The following is a 20799-nucleotide window of genomic DNA, read 5'->3' as shown; positions in this document are numbered from 1 at the left end:
AGAGTATTGGATTTTCACAATTTTATCTTGCCCAGGAAAGGGATTTTGGGTTCGACGGCTTTGCCGTCTCATCAGCTAAGCCAATGGGTAGAGCACCCCCCTCCCTTTTCATTAATTGCTGAACACGCCCCCAATTCTTACTTATTTCCTGTTCTCGTCTTCCAGGTCAGCTTGGAAATGCTAACAGCAATATTAAATGTTACTAAACCCACTTATGAAGAATTTCTGGGAACACAGGAAGACCTTAAATAATTGGTTGCTACACAGTGAAATTGCGGCGTCAATAATTACCGGGTGCAGAGCTGCAAAGATGTGCTTCAGTCCTATCAGAGATGGTGAAACCGTGAGATATTCTTCCGTATTCTCTCGCAAGTCTTAAAAAATACACGAAAATACCATCCTTATGCCTACCAGGTGCATGAGGGGTGTAATAAGAACATAAGAATGGAGGAAACTGCAGCGGGCCTATTGGCCCATACTGGGCAGTCCCATTTACACCCAAGCCCTATTGCTCATATATCCATCCAACCTATGTTTGAAGCTATCCAGCGTATTCGAGTTAATGATGACATTGGGTAACTTGTTCCACTCGTTCACTACTCTATTTCCAAACCAATGTTTACCTATTTCGAGCCTAAATCTATTTTGTCTAATTTAAAACCATTGTAACAAGTTCGCTCTGGGTTGGATAGTTTGAGTAACCTTTGTAATGTCCCCTTTGTTCAGCCCTGACTTCCATTTCTACACCTCTATCATATCGCCCCTCACTCTACGTCTCTCGAGGGAGTGCAAATTAAAATGCTTTAACCTGTCTCTCTACTCAAGGTTCCTAATGCCCGGGATAAGTCTTGCCATTCTCCTCTGAATTCTTTCCAAGGATTCTATATCCATTCTGTAATACGGTGACCAGAATTGAACTGCGTAATCCAAGTGAGGTCTCACAAGCGCAATGTTGCACAGCACAGCAGCTAGAGGGATCCATCTATCCACAAAGATATTGAGTCATAACGTTTAAATCGTGTATAAATTAACTGTTGAATTTAATTAGGCTACACCGTTCATTGGTTCTGGGGGGGTTTTTTCTGGGGCAACCAAATGGGAGGTGGTTACACACGCTGGATGAGCCTCTAGCCGTCAGTCGCCAGAAATATATCGCTATATCAGCGAGAGAATATTGTCATGAAACTTTATTTCTCCCTCTTCTAGATACTATACTGTACTGGCCCAACTCGTTATCCAGCGAAAGATTTGCATCAACACTGCAGAAGTCTACGGTTGGGAACCTTGTCCGTTCTCATTGCGCCGAAACTAAATTTGAAGCAGGCTATTGAATTTTACAGATTATTTTTATGGAGATCAAGCTGTCGTTGAAGTTGAATGACAATATCACATAGATTTTAGATACAATATACGTAGAGGTTACTTACTAACTGGCTGGGGTGTTCATTAATACCTGTTTTCAAATAGGGGTCAACTTCACTCAGCTTTCTTTTTTTATTATTACAAAGTCGATGCTGGTAGTCGTTGTACACTCTAAGTGCTTTTTATCTTTAAATCTGAGTTTCTACGCAAAAACTAATTTCAGATATCGTGGCAGCTTGACAAGTTATTTTTTGTCTGATTTAGAATAATAGATGGCAGCACCTTAACCATTATGTTCTGTTAGGTGAACTTAACTCTATTTTCACGTCTGTTCTAACTTCTATATCATATGTTGTTGTTTTGACTTTTAAAACCATATCAAGGTGTCAACTGGTTCACTAACTTCACTTTACCGCAAACAAATCGCTGTCTCAAAATGCCACGCCCTAAAGAGGATATATTTTCTAAGAACGTTGAGAAGACTGTTGGTCAAGTCAAGAGGTGTGCCTTCTCGGTGCTGAAGTATGTCGCGGATGGTGAGTGATGAGGGTGGTGTTGTCACATGAGGGGCAAAGCTGTGATATAAACTTCTTTTAGCCACACAGATAACCATACTCAATTCAGTGTTGACTCATTTGCAAGAAAACCTGGCAAGTTTGCAGTTTCACCCCCAACTACCCACTGTATAGAAATGCCCATATAAATAATGTCCCCATGCAAATAGAGTGGATGTTTGGAAATGGGAAAATAGATGAAATATTAAAGAAATATAGAAATTTTGCATCTAGAATATAACTATGTATTATAACTAATTATATGAAATATTAGGGATTTATGTGAGTCCTGAGAGGGACATTCCTGGACTGGGGTGAGGATGACTTATGTCACTTCATCCCTTTGAGATGTATTAATGTTTTTTTTGTATCTCAATAAACGTATTAATCAATCACTACCCACTGTTCGACCATAAATTTTTATTCGGTGAATTTTGTATCTTGCACCATTACTTCTCTCGCAGTAACTAATATGTTTTTCGTAATGTTTAGACAATTCTAAGACCTTTTTCTTCTGTGATATGTCCGCCGGAAATTAAGGATAACCAAGATATTAGTTTTTCAATATTAGATTTGGTTAGTCACAAGTGTCGCCATTTGTTGTTTATGTCTCACAGAAAAGGTCTGACCACCCATCACACAGTGCTCCTTACCTCCATGTTGGCTTCTTAAGCATCTACAGTGCTTGTGCGGTGGGTGGTGTGGGAGTTTCTTATTGGCTTTAGCGATAGGAGACTTATAATTAGGCAAAAGTTTTTTGTCTTGGCCAATGATCAACGCATGGGTGCGTCGGGAGCGGAGATTTAATTTTTCATTACCAGAATAACCAATATGATTGAACAGGTGGAAAGAGCTGTGTCGACATTGTGGTAGAGATTATTTTACGTCAAATGCAGAGTTTCATCAGAAAATTTGTTAGGTTAGGTCAGGTTAGGTTTGTTTTTGCTGGTTTGTTGTTTTTTTATCTGAGTGATTTACTAAAAAAAAAAATGGTATTTTTGCATTTACACACCACTCATTCCTACCACTAATCTATTATCATATTCTAATAAGACGTCTAATTATAAGATAATTTTCATCTATTACAAAACTGGCGGAAATGTATAATAACGGAGAAAGCGTATCCAAAATTTTCTCTATTTTCTTCCGTTAATCTTCCGCCTTTATCGCCTGCCTCACCCCCAACACTGCGTGTCTCCTGCGTCTCCTTTATAAATCATCACGCGCATGCGTTCCCGTACACGTCACGCGGCCAATCAAAAGCGTTTTTGTTTTTGCAACCAATTAAAATTATTTTGGGTTTAATTCGCGGTATATTTGGCCCAATCAAATTAAAGTTTTATTTTGAGTCTTTCATATTTCGAAATTCAAGTTCAGTTCCGACCATGAAAGTCTGCGACGGGTGTCACTTAAATTATATGGAGCTGATTGCGAGTTTTTTGGGAAAAAACGAAGAAACTATTGCATTTTGTCGATCACATGGTGTTCTTCCAACCTCAGTAAAGTGTACTAAGAGCAAGATTGAATGTAAATATCGCAAAGACCAACATATGTGGCGTTGTGTAAGAATCTCGGAATCCAATGACGAACAAGAACCAGGCCAATAAGGTAAGAAATAGGTGATTCCATCATAGGGTGAGAGTCAGTTAGGTTAGGTTAGGTTAGGTTTGGTTTGGTTTGGTTTGGTTTGGTTTGGTTTGGTTTGGTTTTGGTTTTGGTTTTTCTATTGTTTTTCGATGTATTTTGCCATGATTTTTTTTTGGAAAACCTTCCAACGAAAAAAATTTGATAAAAAAAAACGGCTAATTTCTGCCAGAAATGAAGGTCATATTCGGTCTAAACACACACACAAATACACTAGAAAAATATATTGTTGACTCTCTAACGGAGTGCGGTGTGACAGTGCAAATTTACCAAAAGATTTTGTTAAGGTTGATGGTTGGGGGGGGATCTTAAAAACTATTGATTTGCTGCTGAAATGAATATTAAATTCGTCCGAAACTCATCATATAATATCGGAAAAACATTTTTAATATCCAAACAAAGACCGGTGCATTAGTGAAAATTTACCTATTTTTCTCTTGGTATTTGATCTGATTCATATGAATTTGATCTTCATTATCGTCACAAATGAGTGGTTACTGAGTTCTCCCCTCCTGGAATCTTGAAGAATCCGTGGGAAATCGGTGATTTTAGGTGGGGCAAAGCAAAAACGGAAGCAAATAGGCAGCTAACCTAACCTAGGGGTGGATACAGGGGGTCCTGGGAGTCCAAAACCCCCCTTATATCAGAATATTCCAATACTTTTTCTTTACATCCTCTCCATCTCCTCCTTACTCTTTGACCTCATCTTCTCAGTTTTCCTCTCTTCCTCAGCCCTTTTCTTTGCCCTCTTCGCTTCCTTCTCCCTCTCTTCTTTCAGCTTGGCAGTCACAATTTTGTCAACGCCATCAATGCAGCCCTCCCTTCCCGGTTTCCTCTGGGCTGCCAGGAAGCTTTTCTCTCGTTCGTGCACTTTGCTGTCGTCTGCCACATCAAACAACTTCTCAGCTATATCCTCGAACCTCATCTTCAGCTTCCCGTTCTTCGTTTTCTTCCTTTTCTGTTTCTGTCCATTTCCCTTCATCATCATCGTCTCCCTCCGCATCCTCCACAGGTCGTGGACTCTCATTTTCACCCTGATTTCAGAGATAGTGGGGACAGTGGCCTTCCTATACACATCCAGTACCTTCTCAGTCACCTTGTTGGTGGCATCCATATAATCAAAAGCATTTGTTCTTCTCCTTAACCTCTCGTTTTCTGCTTCATAAGCCAGGGCACTTCCAACTTCCTTGTTCAGAGGCAACTTGTTAGATGGCAGAGGCATCCGAACCCCGAACACCTTATCGTTACCCTGGCGCAGCTGAGTGTTGCTAATCTTAGGACGACCCATCTTGGTGGCGGCCCTTTGAACTAACTGCAAAACAACACAGAAAAAACAACTTTCAGCACTTCAATATCACCACCTATTGAACAATATTTTATTCAAAAGTACGGACTGAGATTTTGTCCTTAACTGTCCAAGTCAAGCTACTTGGGCTGAATTCGTTGATCAGTCCTGGGACGAATATTACCAACGGCGTGAATAGATTCCGTGGAATAAATTCAGGGCATTCCCGTCCAGGGAGCCTCAACAAACTCTGTAAATATTGCCATTGGCCTGCCATTGGCACATATACGGAGTTTGGTAATGTTCCATGAGCGGGAATGTCCTGAATTCATTCCACGGAATCTATCCACGCCGTTGGTAATATTGGGCCCTGGTTTTCGAAATATACGTATGTGGTGACTTGCAGCAAAAATATCGGCATAATTTGTAGCGCATTGAGTTGTAAAACAATAGCATATTATGAACCAGTGTACACAGTAGTCGAATAATCCAATTCAATAACTTGATTTTAACAGGTTGTGCCACATTGCCAGTCCCTTTATTATTTACAGTTTTTTCGCGTTTTTCATGCCAAACCCAAAAGTATCCACAAACCTTCTAATGCAATGATGTAAAAAACTCAAACATATTCGGAATTAGCGTGGCCGATAGACAAATAATCCAACCCAAGCAATTAGATTTTGAAAACTTTTGCCAAACTGTCACTCCCTACTGTTAATGAAATTTCGGTTAACGAACTGCCTTCCATAAGGATCTTCAATTCGGTTAACGAACAAAATTCGGTAAACGAATTTCTTACGAACCGACCTCAACATGTTTTCGCTTGCACTGGCCGGGCAACCAGCTTTAGTATCAGTCCGCCAATACATTAATCGGTTCTAGGGCTTAAATTCCTAACTATTTTAGTAAATATCAAGAAGTTTATACTATTCAATAATTTTAAAAGTTTAATATTCAATTTTTTAGTCATTTTAACAATTATTGAACATAATTGAAGGTAAAGTGACTAGTTTAAAGCGCAGCATCCAGCCTCTTAACACAGCAAACAGGCGTTAGTCTCTCTGTTTTCACTGGAGGTAACATCTTGCTTGAGACTCTCTTCAACTAAACGCTTTTTTTTTCTGTTTCCAAGCAAATTATTGGTCATTTTGAAATATATTTTACATATTGACAATATATAATGCAGTGCAGTGTTGATTTAAAGAAAATAATCTTGAAATACACCAAGAGAACTAAAATTTTATGGGTGCAATGGTGCCATGGGGTGACTTCTCTTCCACCCCAATGCCTTCTCTTCTTCCTTCTCCTCCACCCCCCATTGTAATTCCCATCATCATCATCATCATCCAGGAGCCTTCTACATACACACATCAAAGTAAGTGAACTTTTCTACCATTTTTGTTGAATTTAGGAAATTTTCGGTGAGCTGGAACCAATTACCCAAAAACCCATTGAAACAATGGTTTCGGTTAACGAACTTTTCGGTTATCGAACGACCTTCTGGAACGGATTGAGTTCGTTAACCGAGGGGTCACTGTATTTTCACAATTAAAAAATAAATTAAAAGAAGAAATATGAGATTTGGACAGGGCAGGTGGATTTTGGTGCCCCTTCCACAGACGAAAGGCATAAAAACATATATGTGATAGCTACCTGTACTACAAAAAATGTGTTTTGTTTTTTGTGAAAATTTAAGGTACTTTACTGTACTACTGTAATTAAAAAGAAAAAATAGCTACTAATGGTTTTTCAAGAACAAAACCCTTTTGTAAATTGAGGAATGCCTGTACACTACTGTATATGGAGTGCATGGTCATTTAGTAGGATTTATAATACCATGGTTGAAGACACCAGAAGGAAAGGGAAAAAAAAAGAGAGATGGATGTCTGATTTGAATGAATTGGAGAAAACTAGAGGTTTCTCATTAGTTTACTCCGAAGATTGACTTTGCATTGTGAACGTCAAAGTCATTCATACATACATGTTGATGGAAACATTGGGCTAACAATTCAAATTAAGATGCAGAATTAATTGTTTTCAATTATTGTATGCACAATCAAAAAAGTATCTGTGCACGTGAAACAATCTAACACCACAGATGACAGATACAATATTGCAAAATGCCATACTGTAATTACTGTATATCGCTTGCTAGTGACATTACCTGTTTTATCCGAAGTAAGTATTGTTATTATAGTACAGTATATGCACATTCAGAAGAAAATAGATTCATCTTGCGAACTATGTGTAGCGTGGCTCATTGTGGTGGTTACATTGCAGCATAGGTGTATTGATTATTTAGGAAATCTTTCGACCCAATTTTCACAGATACTTTTATTATTATTTGTACAGTTAACCAAATCATCATCTGCACCCCTGGATCTGACGGGCTATGCAACAATCACTGACTGAGGCCATGATCATTTGGTACAGTTGGTACTTCTGATTGTGTGATGCTTTGCATTGTGTAACCAATACAATACCGCTACAATATATTCGGTTATATCACTTAAAGTTAATACAGAGAAATTAATAGGAATACATATAAAACCCATATGCTTGTCAGAATTCTTGGTCCGGTGTGTCATATTATAATAATAATAAGCAGTTTATTGAAAAAGTTTGCAGGCCGAAGGCTGAAAATATTCATTGGACATTAATGGCTTATTACATACATTAGTGGTTTAACAAAAGCCTTCATTAGAGAAAGGTGAAGGAACATACAGTGAACATACAGATTAATGTTTACACACGTGGATCATGTAAGCTGAGGTGTTGAACAGCAGACATGTAGTGTAGTAACTCCCTCACAGATGGCGTTATGAGGGGCATCACGTGGAGTACTAGTTCCCTCACAGGTGGTGTATGAGGGGCCTGATGATGTAGTAATTCCCTCACAGATGGTGTTATGAGGGGCATCACATGGCATAGTAATTCCCTCACAGATGGTGTATGAGGGGCCTGATGATGTAGTAATTCCCTCACAGATGGTGTTATGAGGGGCCTGATGTGGTGTAGTAATTCCCTCACAGATGGTGTTATAAGGGGCATCACGTGGTGTAGTAATTCCCTCACAGATGGTGTTATGAGGAACTTCACATGATGATGCAGCAACCCATTCACTACGTGGTGTCGTAGCATCATGGGGACACCACGTGGTCTGTTGTCACAGGACTTCACTCAGTCAAGTGGGTGAGGTGTGGTCCCAGGCGCCTCTATCGTGGAGTCTCAGGGGAATTATCACTGGGTACCTGGGACCTCACTGTGTGAAGGTTAGCTTGGGTAAGACTCAACTGTAACTGCCGAGTTGTTTTTCACTGACTTAAACACTGTTCACCACTATTCAACACTGGTTCCATTCCTTTCCCAAATGAAATAGTAACTTCTGGCGAGATATTGTTGATATTCCGGTGGGGAGGAGGGTTCAGGGGAGGGAGCTGGTATTGGCCAACATAATAGTTGACGTGGCTGCTGCTGAGCAGCGCCAGGTGCGTTTGACCCGTCTTGACCCGTCGGAGACTGTGAAGGTGCATCCATTTTTTTTTTTTTTTTTTACTATACATACCAAAGATTGACATTACAGGTACAGTATTTTCTCGATTTAACGAACTAATTCAAGCCACCCCTTTCCATTAAATCAAATTTTCCACTAAATTGAGTTTCTGTTAATTTTGCTCGATTTTGTGAACTAGTTCGCGAAATCAAATGTGATTCCATTAAATTTCCGCGAAATCAAATTAACATTATTTTTGCTCGATTTAGCAAACTACTGTAGTTTGCTAAATCGAGTGTGATTCTATTAAATTCCACACCAAATGCGCCGCTTGGCACACAGGGTTTGTTTACATCTGCTCAGTCTGTGTCCTGCCACCACCGCGTGTGTTCACTGCTACCTCGTCGTCTACGTCTCGGTCAACTAACTACTGTGCTTAGGCATCATGCTGAAAGTCTCTCAGAAAGGAAGTGGTGTGGGGGAGAAAGTCAAAAGAGTGCAGCTATCAAGTGGAAAAAGGTTTGGAAATTATAGAAAAAATTTAAAACAAACACTGAACCCCTTGGTTTAAGGTAATCCACGAATGATGTTCCTAATGTTTCCATGTACGTATGTGTCTGAGGTGTCTCCGTAGGTGTGAGCGCATTAAAGGAATTACAGGAAATTTAAATTTAACAAACTAGTTCATTAAATCAAGTGAAAAATAACGAAAAATGTTCCTTCTGCTGAATCGAGAGTTCATTGTATACAAGTTTCGGATTCCATTAAATCGAGAGTATACTGTACAGTATATGTATGGTACTTTTTGTGCTGGTTAAATGTAAGAATAGGTAGCTCTGTGTGGATTTTTTTTTTTTTGCTCTAGCCCTTTCATGTCAGTACAGTATTGTAACTTACTTAACCTTATGCTGCTCTTCATACTTTGCCCCCCATTTTTTAAATCTTTGTACCCATTGAACCTCCCCAGAGAAAAATAGAAGAGTGAAGATAGACAATTACAATACTTTTCTAATTTAATAGCATGTGTGAACCTATATTTATTGATACATACTGTATACAGTACTTATATTTTTTTTTAATTTTGAATAAAAAAATTATAAATAAAATATTCACTTTTCTTTTAGATGACCTTAAAAGCAAGCATTTATCCGACCTTGAGCAAGTCTTAGTGATGTGCGTAGAAGCAAAGCACTCTGTAGCTATCTCTCGGGAAGCAGCCAAGGAAGCAGAAGGAAGAGCAAAGGATGACACGAATGATGAATCAGATGTAGAAAAATATGAAGAGGTAATTCTGTTTGTTACTACAACCCATTCCTTTTGATATATGCACTTGACCTGCACCTCTCTCCTTTACCATTTCCACCTTTTCTTCAGGTTTCTTCATTCTTTGTTTTTCAGTCCACAAAGGTAGGAGAAAATTAAAAGAAAAAAGTATTGAAATAAAAATACAGTACTGTACATGTAGACCAATATTATTTTGAGATAATGATACTGTACAGGTTTTCCTCTTAATACAAAATAGAAGCATTTTTGAAAAGTTTGATGTACCCTATACTGTACTGTACAATACTGTACATCAGAGGTGCAAATGGTACAGTATAAAGAAACCTATTTCACTACAAGTAGATACAGTATACTACCGTATATACAGTAAACCCTTGATAATTTAGAATATATGATGCATTAACCATTCTGAGGTATCAAGGCACTTCCTTACTGTCTTATGTCTCGTCCCAATACCCAAGTTTTGGGCCAAATAACTTACCATACTCAAAAAACTTGCACAAAAATTAATGCCTCCAATGTTGCAAGTGAAGTAAGAGGAGAATGAATGTGAAAAGGACTTAAGTGTGGCTGTTGACAATGAGGTGAAGTTCTCGGGCCATTGCTAGAAGAAGGTGAATCAGGCAATTAAGATGCATACTCGTCTGGAGTACTGTCACCCTTCTGGTCCCTGAGATATGCTAGGGACTGTCAGTTGATTGAAAATGTCCAAAGGAGGGCCACCAGACTGGTGCCAGCACTTTGGTACCTCAGCTACCCTGAGAGATTAGAGCACCTGTAATTGCCTAGCTTATACTACAGATGGGCAAGGGGGGACCTAATTGACGTGTATAAACATCCCAAAGGGCACTACTCACTTGAGTATTCTTATCTGGAGCTGGCAGTTGCTCGCTCCACAAGGGGTCACAGCTCAAGGTTAAAGAAGCCACAAGTCCAGAAAACTGCGAGGGGTAACATTTTCGGAGTTGAGAGTTGTAAACTCTTTGAACAATCTGCCAGAGTGTTGTGACGGCACCGAGTGTGAGCTCTTTCAAGACTAGACTTGACAAGATCTGGAGCAGGTTCAGGAGCCAGTACTTGCCAACAGAGCATAACAGAGACGTGACCGATCGCCCAAGTGGCTAACGAGCCGATCAGTGGTGAAGAGGATAAAGGTAAAAAGATAATTAAAGCTTGTGGTGCCATGTGGTAGGTGTCCGAGGTGATGATAGTTCACTGCACTACAGTACAGTTCAGTTCAGCTCAGTTCAGTTCAGTACAAGTACATTTCTGTAAACACTTATATCACCATTTTGCACCAGCTAATGCTTGGGAGGTGTTCACTGAAAAATGTGAGTGAGAGAAGGATGTCAGAGTTAGCACTCAGAGCAGTTATTTTTCAACTTATAATTTCAGGTAGACATATGTAATTGTTTTTTTAACTACCGTATTACATCACATTGAATCTTTCATACAGAATGTGCCCCAAAAAATTATTAAGGTAAAAAACACGAATGCAATACACATTTCTTACAAGTACGTGAGTTATCACAGCTAGGGAGAGGGGAGCAGCGTGGAGAGTCTCAGCTGTTCACTGTCTTGTGTCTCATGTGTAGTGAAATGATTGCCAAATGGCAATGCAATATTTTTTCTTTTATTTTTAATTTATTAGTACATTACTGTACAGTACAGGTTGTACCTCTCTAGTCCGGCATTCTGTGGTCCGGAAACTCCCGTGGTCCGGAACGATTTTAGTTTGTCCAATAGGTAGATAGGCAGCTTTTTTTTTTTTTTTTCTGAATTATTATTATTATTACAGGAGTATTAAATTCTTGCACCTCAGGCCCCAATGTGGGTCAGTGACCTATGCCCGGGTGGGCTAATCCCCGTAAAAAAACAACAACAACAAAGCCGCGGGAAATTAAGGTTTGTTTACATCCGGCAGTTCCGCTGCTCTCTCTCTCTCTCTCTCTCTCTCTCTCTCTGCTTGTCTATACAGAGTACAACATTTAACCCTTCAATATATATGAGCAGTAAATAAGTGTTGCTTTCAAATTCTTATGTAGAGTAATGACGATATGTTTTCACATGTGCGCACTTACATACGCGCAGTCTCACTGTTTTCTTTACCATTAATGGTTAGCTACTTATATTGTTCCATTTATGAACATTAAATAACATTACAGGTACTTCAAACAACCATACTAATTTTTTTTACATTAATTTTACTACAGCTACAATCAGGGTCTTATATTCTTCAGTTTTAAATGTAGAACCAATCAGTCACTGGTTTTGTAAGCTTTAACATAAACAATGCCGGCAGCCGTCTCGTCTCCTCGTGTTTTAATATTCCACGTATTATTAATAAATTGTATTGTTAATTTTGCACACACAAACATTAATTCAATAAAAACAAATTCAGAAACATTAATTAAAATATATATGAACAGTAAATAAGTGTTGCTTTCATATTCTTATGTAAAGTAATGACGATATGTTTTCACATGTGCCCACTTACATACGCGATCTCTCTTTTTTCTTTACCATTATCGTTAGCTACTTCTATTGTTCCATTTATTAACATTAAATAACATTACTTAAAACAACCATATTAATTTTACTACAGCTACAACCAAAGTCTTATTTTCTTCAGTTTTATATGTAGAACCAGTCAGTCACTGGTTTTGTAATCAACGAAAACAATGCTGTGTCATTTCCTCATGTGTTTTAATATTCTACGTATTATTAATGAATTGTATTGCTCATTTTGCACACACAAACATTAATTCAATAAAAAAGACATTCAGTAATAAACAATAATGAATCTTTTGTACATAAGAGAAATGACGCTGTTTACACGATTATGCACGTCGTCTGCACGTTGGCGGGGCGTTCAAACCCGTCGAACTTCAAGTTTCCGCCATCAAAATTTTTATTTATTTATTTTTTGTGTGTGTTCCAATAAGATACGTTGAATTAAAAACTCGCGAAATTTGAGAAGCTACTATACGACATTTAACCCTTCAATATGTCTTCAAAGAGACCATGATGCAGAGAAAGTGGTGCTAGTGCTTCCAAGCATAAGCACAAGTCACTAACTATCCAGGAAAAGGGTGAATTTCCATGGTCCGGCACCGGTCAGGTCCCGAGGTTGCCGGACTAGAGAGGTACAACCTGTATCTGTATTACAGTATGTATGTTTATTCCCCACATTTACTGGTACAGTAATATTGCTAATTCACTTTTGATGTTGGTTTATCAATAATTTTAGTTTCTTAAAGGTTGCCAATCCATTTCAGTGTTTCAGTGTCACTCTTTCCTGCTAAAAATAATTTGTGTAGGTGTTGATATATTAGAAAATTAAATAAACACAAAACACTTTTACTCTAAATGTGTAAAATTACATTACAGGCCTACCTAGAGAACCTCGAGGAACTGAAGCAAGACATAAATATGCAGACAGTTATAAATAAGGACCCTAATGTGATGGCATTTAGAAAACAATTAATGGCACAAGTTGGTATGTATCAGCCTACATTTTGTGTAGTACCATACAGTATGTTCTATTTACATTGTGTTAATTTGATTTAGCACTGTGAAGGTTAAGGATTCATCCTATACAGTACAGGCCCCATTGTGGGTCGTTTGACCTGTGCCCCTGGTAGGTTAATTCCCGTTAAAAAAAAAAATTGTTTAGTGTACTGCACCTGCAGGTTGAATATCTTGTATATATGACAAGTTTGTTTTAGAGTGTTTCTGTTTGCTGTGGTGGCCCTGTCTTGTAATTTTCTACTCATTTCTTTGAGCACAATTCCGTGCCATCTCTTTCCTTTTCTGAGGTTTCTGTAACTGTAAGTCTACCAGACACAAATATGGAAGATGAGTAAATATAACAAATAAAAACTGTAGATCAACAAGTCAACAACACATCCTAATTAAGGTCAAAGGAGTTATTCTAGAGGATCATTTGTCTTGTTGAGCATAGACTTGAAGATGGTATTCTTATTACAGTACTTGCTGTTTCCTTTTTATAAAAAAAAAAAAAAAAAAAAAATCTTGTAAATCTTGACAAAAAGGTAAAGTTAACTTTGAGGCTGAAGTCACAATCATGGTGATTGTTTGAGGTAGAAACACAGCTCCATCATTCTATCCACTGATCTGCTAATTTGTGAGATTTTAGAATTAAACTTCAGTATCTTGAAAGCCCAGCTAATATAAATACATATACAGTACAGTATATCCATTTTAGGGGTTCCAGTTCGGTTGTGAAGAAAAAGCATTGGGAAAATGTTGATCTAGAGGTGAAAGCTTAATTTTCTTATGCTGTCACTGCATCCAAAGTAAATAATTGAAAAAGTACAAAACAAATACTGTTCTATAAATACACCCAACAAAACTTACCTGTGCTCATTGTGTCTGATGATTATTGAATTTTTACAACTACCTACAGTATTCCCTTAAAGCTTGCTGGGTTTAGGTAAAATGGGCCCCTTAAGAAAGCAAAATCTGCGAGTTTTTCATGCCAGTCTCAGGAGTGTGCAAAATATATACAGGTGCTCCCCGACTTACGACGGGGTTAGGGACCCAAATCCAGGTCGTAAGTCCGAATGGTAGTAAAGTCCGACATAGATAATAAAAAAAAATAGTCAGCTGAATGCACATGGGGCCCCCATAATTTTCTAATTATACATGGAGACTACATTAACTGGAAACGTTTCGGTATAGAAAATGCGTGCGTCATTTGAAAAAAAAAATGGTCACAACTACGGCGGTCGAAAGTCCCGACGGTTGTAAGTCCAAGCATTTGTAAGTCGGGGACTACTTGTACATAAATAGCTACAGTGTTCCCTCGGTTAACGAAATTTCGGTTAACGAATTGCCTTCCATAAGAATCTTCAATTCGGTTAACGAACAAAAATTCGGTTAACGAAATTCTTACGAAATCATGTCAACATGTTTTCGCTTGCTCACCAGCTGGAATATTAGTCCGCCAATACAGTAATCGGTTCTAGGGCTTAAATTCATTCACATTTGAGTAAATATCAAGAAGGTTGTACTATTCAATAATTTTCCAAGTTTTATATTAAAACTTTTAGTAATTTTATCACTTATTTAACATAATTGCAGTACAGGAAACTAGTTTTTGGTGCGCCAATCAGCCACTTGACTCACCCACCATGGCGTCAGTTTGTATCTCTGGTCAGTGGAGGTAACATCTTGTTCGTGGCTCTCATGAACATAAACTATTTTTACGTTTTTACAGTACAATTATTAGTCATTCTGAAATTTATTTAACATATTGACAATGTATAGTGCAGTGCAGTGTTGATTTAAAGAAAATAATCTTGAATTAATAATCTTGAATTACACCAAGAGAACTAAAATTTTATGGGTGAAATGGCACCATGGGGTGACTTCTCTTCCACCCCAATGCCTTCTCTTCTCCCTTCTTCTCCACCCCCATTCTAATTCCCATCATCATCCAGGAGCCTTCTACATATACAGCTCAAAGTAAGTGTACTTTTCTACCATTTTTGTTGAATTTTGGCAATTTTCGGTGAGCTGGAACCAATTACCCAAAAACCCATTGAAACAATGGTTTTGGTTAACGAGTTTTTCGGTTAACAAGCAACCTTCTAGAACGGATTGTGCTCGTTAACCGAGGGACCACTGTATTGGTTTGACAGCTGACTCTCGTGGTCCCTCGGCACTTGGCAGCTATTTTTAGCTCGCCTTTGTTTCCGAAGTGGCCAATAATGTATGCATTTACTGATCTTAATACTTATTTACTATAAATAAAATAATTCATTTAGAATATTTTATTTGCATAATTTTTCATAAAAAGAGTGCTTGGCAACAATCACCAGTCGGTCGCCAGTCTGCCTGGCTGTTTTTGTGTTTGGTAGAGCAAGTAATGCATAAAATAATAATAATTCCACAAATAAAAATATTTATAATGTAATCATAGCATTGTTTTACAGTACAGTACACAGTAGTCTCGATTTACGCGGTCAATTGAACCCGTGGAGGTCCGCGTAAACCGAGAAACACGTACCGGTAAACGAAATAACAGAACATATGGGATTAATTGAAACAGAGACTGGGCCGACCCCCATACTACACTTCTTCCGACAATACTTACGTTTTAGTAAAAATAACATCTTAATTTTGTGATGGTATGCACACACAATTAATATTTAAGAGAAATACAGTCGCCAGTTACGGTAATGTCTGGTCAAATAATGGACTCAACTCTCCCCCTCCCCCTCGTCCCTCCCTCCCTCCCTCCCTCCCTCCCTCCCTGAGAAATGTTTGGGGAAAAAGACTAGGCTTACAGGTTTAGTAATAAATAATACCTCAGACTATAGTTAGGAGAATATAATTTACATTGCTGGATTCCTTGCAAGACAGCGAATAATTTGAATATAAACGTCATATATTTTGCACAAAAGATAAAATTTTTGCTCTCTAATAAAATTCTTAAATTAGATCTAAAATTTTTATGTCTAATGCAAATTTTAGCTTGTTTACATTCAAATTAATCACTATCTTATAAGACTTCCAGCAATGTAAATTATATTCTGACCGGGTAATTTCTATGAATTTTATGAGCTAAAAACATATGTCTCCAGTAAATAATCAAATTATACTTCAGACACAATACGTATGTACATACGTTGTAGTAAAAATTACATCTTAATTTTATGATGGTATGCACACACAATTAATATTTAAGAGAAATATCAATAATATTAGGTTTTTTAACACCTGTATCACCTGTATCACTATCCACCACAGAGGCTTGCAGGGCCTCTTTGTCAAACCCCTCAAAGTCCATATCCTCACTATCACTGACTTGGGCTGGCTGTAGTGGGTGGCGGGTGAAGAACTCAGTAATGTTTTGTTGACTGGGCAACCTTGTGCGCACCCTGCCCACGCTGCTTCCCGCGTAAATGATGGAAAATACCCCGTAAATAAAAATTGTCGGTTTGGCAAGGTGCCGCGTAAATGACCAAACGCGTAAACGAAATCCGCGTAAATCGAGACTATACTGTAATACCCTACAATACAACTACACAACTTTTACCAATATTACTTTGATACAACATGATAAACAATGAAAATGAAACAAACAAAAGTAGGCAATTATGTTCAGGAAGCTTCCCTGTGGCCCAGCGCATGATGTGAGAGGCAAATAATCACACTGGAACCTGATAACCCGCGCTGGGCATTTAAACAGTGGTGGGAATAGGCGCGCTTTCTTGAACGTCACCCGGGGCGCGCTGGTCAGACGTTCTGGAATGTCACTTGGGGCGCGCTGGTCAGACGTTCTGGAATGTCACCCAGGGCCTAAGGGTTAAAAGAACATCTTAGCATTTGGAGTTATAACATTTTACTGTATTTAGTTCCAGCAATGGTTACCAGAGATGAAGATTTGGTAACAACACAAGAGACTATCAACTATATAGACCCCATCAGCAAGAAGACCATAACAGATCCTGTTCGCAACATACACTGTGGTCATGTTTATGATAGAGCATCAGTAATCAGCATGATCCAAGGGAATAAACGTAAAGGTTTCCGGTAAGTTTTTTATTATTTATATATCAATTCACCATTTATCAGCTTACTAGCCATTGAGGTTGTTTGTCTGTCTTTTTGTTACTGTCGATTGTTAGTGCAGGAGGAAACCAAAGTATTTGGAGAAAACCTGCAATGTTTGTTTGGGTCATATTATATCACACCTATCTCACTTTTATCCCTGGGCAGAGATTGAACCCAGTACAGAGGGAGAGAGAGATATGAAAGTACAGTATGCGTACTCTTGATTTAACTGAATCCGATATAACGAACTCTCGATTTAGCGGAAGGCATTTTTTTTCATTATTTTTCGCTTGATTTAGTGAACTAGTTCGCTAAATCGAGATTAATTCCGTTAATGTGCCCACACCTACGGAGACACCTCAGACACATGATATGTACATATAATCAGTATTCATGGCTTACCTTAAACTAGGGGGTTCAGTTTTTGTTTTCAAAATTTTCTTTAATTTCCACACTTTTTCCAATTGACAGCTGCCTTCTTTTGACTTTCTTCCCCCACACCACTTCCTTTCTGAGACTTCCAAGAGACTTTTGGCATGATGTCTAAGCACAGTAGTTAGTTGACTGAGAGGTAGCAGTGAACAACACACGCGGTGGTGGCAGGACACAGACTGAGCAGATGTAAACAAACCCTGTGTGCCAAGCGGCGCATTTGGTGTGGAATTTAACGGAATCATGTTTAATTTAGAGAATTTGTTTGCTAAATCGAGCAAAAATAATGGAAATTTGATTTAGCGGAAATTTTTATTTAAAGGAAAGGGGTGGCTCGAATTAGTTCATTAAATCGAGAAAGTACTGTACCCTGTATATATATTTCTGCATTCAGATGGTGAAAAAGTAAAATAAAATTCTTTAATGGCATGACTTATGTATTTTGTAAATTAATTATTTCACACTTTTTGCAGATGCCCAAGCATGGGATGTGCGTATCGTGTACGTCTTGCTGTCACTGACTTAGAGGATGCTCTTGATGTAAAACGAAACCTGTTACTCCAGGCGGCCTCAGGGAAGATGTAGGAGAATAATGGGAATACTGTATGTCTGTCTTTATCTTGTGGGTTTTCATCCTCCAGTTGTTGTAGAATCTTTCTCTCTACTGTTGTTAGCCACATGTACAGTACTTGGTGTCAACCATCCATCTGAGGTTATTTGTAATGGAGTAATTCTTTCCATAGTACTGTACACTAATACTGAATTACATACTGCATATAAATCATCATAACACATTTATTAAATTTACTTACGAGTTATATAATTTTTTATGGAAATTAAGTACAAAATGTGTCAACTAAACAAAATTTGCTTTCTTTCTGTTTAAATTGTTTTTTAATTTCATAAAATCTTCTATTGAGATAATCAATCATCTTTCTGTTACTTGTGTTGTTTCTTTCAGACTGTAGACCATTGGTGACTTCTAGTATAATTGAGGGCCTCCGAAGCACAAGGCTGCAAGCGCCACCACGGGGGAAATTGAGTTACTGGTACCAACATATTTTCTAAGTTGAGTTGTGTCTTGTGGAGCTTGGATTTGCAGCCTTGTGTTACTCTTCACATGGTCAAAAAAGCACTGACATACATTGGTTTGTGTACCTAAAAGGACCATGTTCAACGCTCATTCATCACACAAGGCCGCAAGTCTCGCCCCACCACACCGAATCCCTTTAACTGACATAGCAGCCAATGACAGGTGTGCGTCACCCACCACACCTCCCAGCTGAACAAATGACACAGCGAGTAGACCTGCTTCGGCTAATGGGTGTGCATCTGTGGTACCTGGGCCGCGATGTATGACACTCGTACACAAAACTTTTACAACAAGTATCTTCAAAATAAAACAAACCCCACCTCAATATCTTTATTGGTTGTGGAGTAACAAACAAAAAACTTTAGGGGCTTGTTTCTCACTTTTTAAAAAATGGCGCTTGCGGCCTTGTGATTCAAAGGCCCTCAATAATCAAACAATCTTTCAGGGTTTTTTCTAGTAAAGATACAGGGTTACAAACGGGTTCTTCCTGAGGACGTTCATAAGTCGGAACACATGCTATGTGCATACCGTACTTACAGACCAATGTTTAAAATCCCACTTATATCATAGCCCAAGTCCTTATATAAATCTAAAATCAATTAATTTAAGAGCAAAGAAGAAATAGAATGACAAAATACAGTAAATGAAAGTAAAAAATAAGTCATCAGGTAAATAAAATACTGTACTGTAAATTAAAAGATTAGCCCCGTTCATACCGGCAGGCGTTTGTAAGTCCGGGACCCTCTGTACTGAACACAAATGCAAGATACTCATCATTTGTATATCTGCTGGCACCATCAGAATTTGAAGATATAAAATAACATATGTTCTATAGGACCCATAGCTACATAAGAAATAGTTGGAGGATTAAAATACCACTCATTTGTATTAGAGAATACAGTACTGTAGTTATGCTCATTGAAGCTGATGCATTTGTAAAGTGACAGATGGTACAAGGAACATGTGTTAAGCTTGCAAACACTAAGAAGAAAATCTGAAATGTTTTTGGCATGTAGTATTAGTTGGTGATAACATTTCATTTCGGAGGATATTATAAGAAATATTAATGATAATTTTTTTTAGAAAGACCAGGGTTTTAGAGCATGAAGCATCAGACTCAATAAATTACAGTAAAACTTTAGTAGATTATTATGTAACTAAATTACTCGGTATATTATTCTTGGAAGTTCATGTTTCATATTTCTTAAGTAAAATACTGTAGTTTGTACAAAACAGTGAAACAGTAAACAAAGATATGTCCAATTGGGCTATACTGTATATGTAGATTTTTTAATTTTATTTTCCTCGCATGCTTCTCTGAATATTAATTAAAACCATAGTTGCTACTGGTTTTACATCACAACAATTGTGTCTTTCATTCAATACAGTACAGCTTGATGAGAGTCAAACTCAGCGATTAAAGGCATGTTATGTCATGCAGAAGTAGTTTTCAGTGTGGTAGATGTCAGACAAGATCGATTATCTGTTTTGATGACATTCTATGATTTTATCAGTTGTTGAACATCAACTGAATGTGGTTTAGCTGCAACTACCTGTGCTAATTTCATGACTAATTCTCTGTTCTCCAACTGGTTTGAACAGTAGCTTATATTATTTCAGAAGGAGTCATTAGTGAATCAAAAGCCTCACAAGTATTTCTGTATTGTAAAGAAAATGGTATGATAAGTTCATGGCATATTTTCAAGTCACTGTCAGTTACCTCGATCCAGCTTTATCAAGAGACTCTGTTTATTGATTCTTTCAGAGTCCAAATTATACCTTTCATTCAGAAAATTCAAAAAGGATTTTATGATTTCATACAGCATGGAAGAAAAATTCAGATCACAGTAACAAGAGTATGATTTGTATGGTGTGCATTGTCCAAAGAAGGTGGCATCATTTTCAACATAGCATTTTTTTAATATACATTCCAGCCCTACAACTAGCTCTGTTATCTTCATAGAATTAAGCTGTTTCATAAGCTTCAACAGGAGTAGGAAATCAGAGACAGCTCATTGTCTTCATTTTTTTCAGATCTGACAGATTGGTTAGGTACCCTTTGGCAGCC

The 20799-nt window shown here is 37.9% G+C and overlaps 1 protein-coding gene across 3 annotated transcripts; it reads left to right on the top strand.

Moving 5' to 3' along the window:
• Positions 1 to 1683: 1683 nt before the first annotated feature.
• On the top strand, positions 1684 to 20015 carry LOC121868944 (E3 SUMO-protein ligase NSE2-like). 3 transcript variants are annotated; one of them, XM_042369979.1, is made up of 6 exons: positions 1684 to 1898; positions 9463 to 9623; positions 13013 to 13121; positions 17008 to 17185; positions 18112 to 18219; positions 18600 to 20015. In XM_042369979.1, the coding sequence occupies exons 1-6, from the start codon at positions 1799 to 1801 to the stop codon at positions 18604 to 18606; spliced, it is 663 nt and encodes a 220-aa protein (XP_042225913.1). In that variant the 5' UTR covers positions 1684 to 1798; the 3' UTR covers positions 18607 to 20015. The 3 variants fall into 3 exon arrangements, with proteins under 3 accessions (XP_042225913.1, XP_042225927.1, XP_042225920.1); XM_042369993.1 differs by having other exon boundaries at positions 1685 to 1898; positions 18112 to 18260; XM_042369986.1 differs by having other exon boundaries at positions 1686 to 1898; positions 18112 to 18241.
• The last annotated feature ends 784 nt before the right edge of the window (positions 20016 to 20799 follow it).

The sequence above is a fragment of the Homarus americanus genome, unplaced genomic scaffold (genome assembly GCF_018991925.1).
Source record: "Homarus americanus isolate GMGI-L3 unplaced genomic scaffold, GMGI_Hamer_2.0 scaffold32583, whole genome shotgun sequence".
NCBI lineage: Eukaryota > Metazoa > Arthropoda > Malacostraca > Decapoda > Nephropidae > Homarus > Homarus americanus.
Note: the sequence above shows the minus strand (reverse complement) of the source record. Positions and strands in the feature narration are given on the sequence as shown.

What these genes read in the sequence shown, in the direction of transcription:
- LOC121868944 (XM_042369979.1), top strand. Translation starts at nt 1,799, where the DNA reads ATGCCACGCCCTAAAGAGGATATATTTTCTAAGAACGTTGAGAAGACT. An exon ending in ATGTAGAAAAATATGAAGAG is followed by an intron (nt 9,624 to 13,012) that starts GTAATTCTGTTT and finishes ATTACATTACAG; the next exon opens with GCCTACCTAGAGAACCTCGA. An exon ending in ACAATTAATGGCACAAGTTG is followed by an intron (nt 13,122 to 17,007) that starts GTATGTATCAGC and finishes TACTGTATTTAG; the next exon opens with TTCCAGCAATGGTTACCAGA.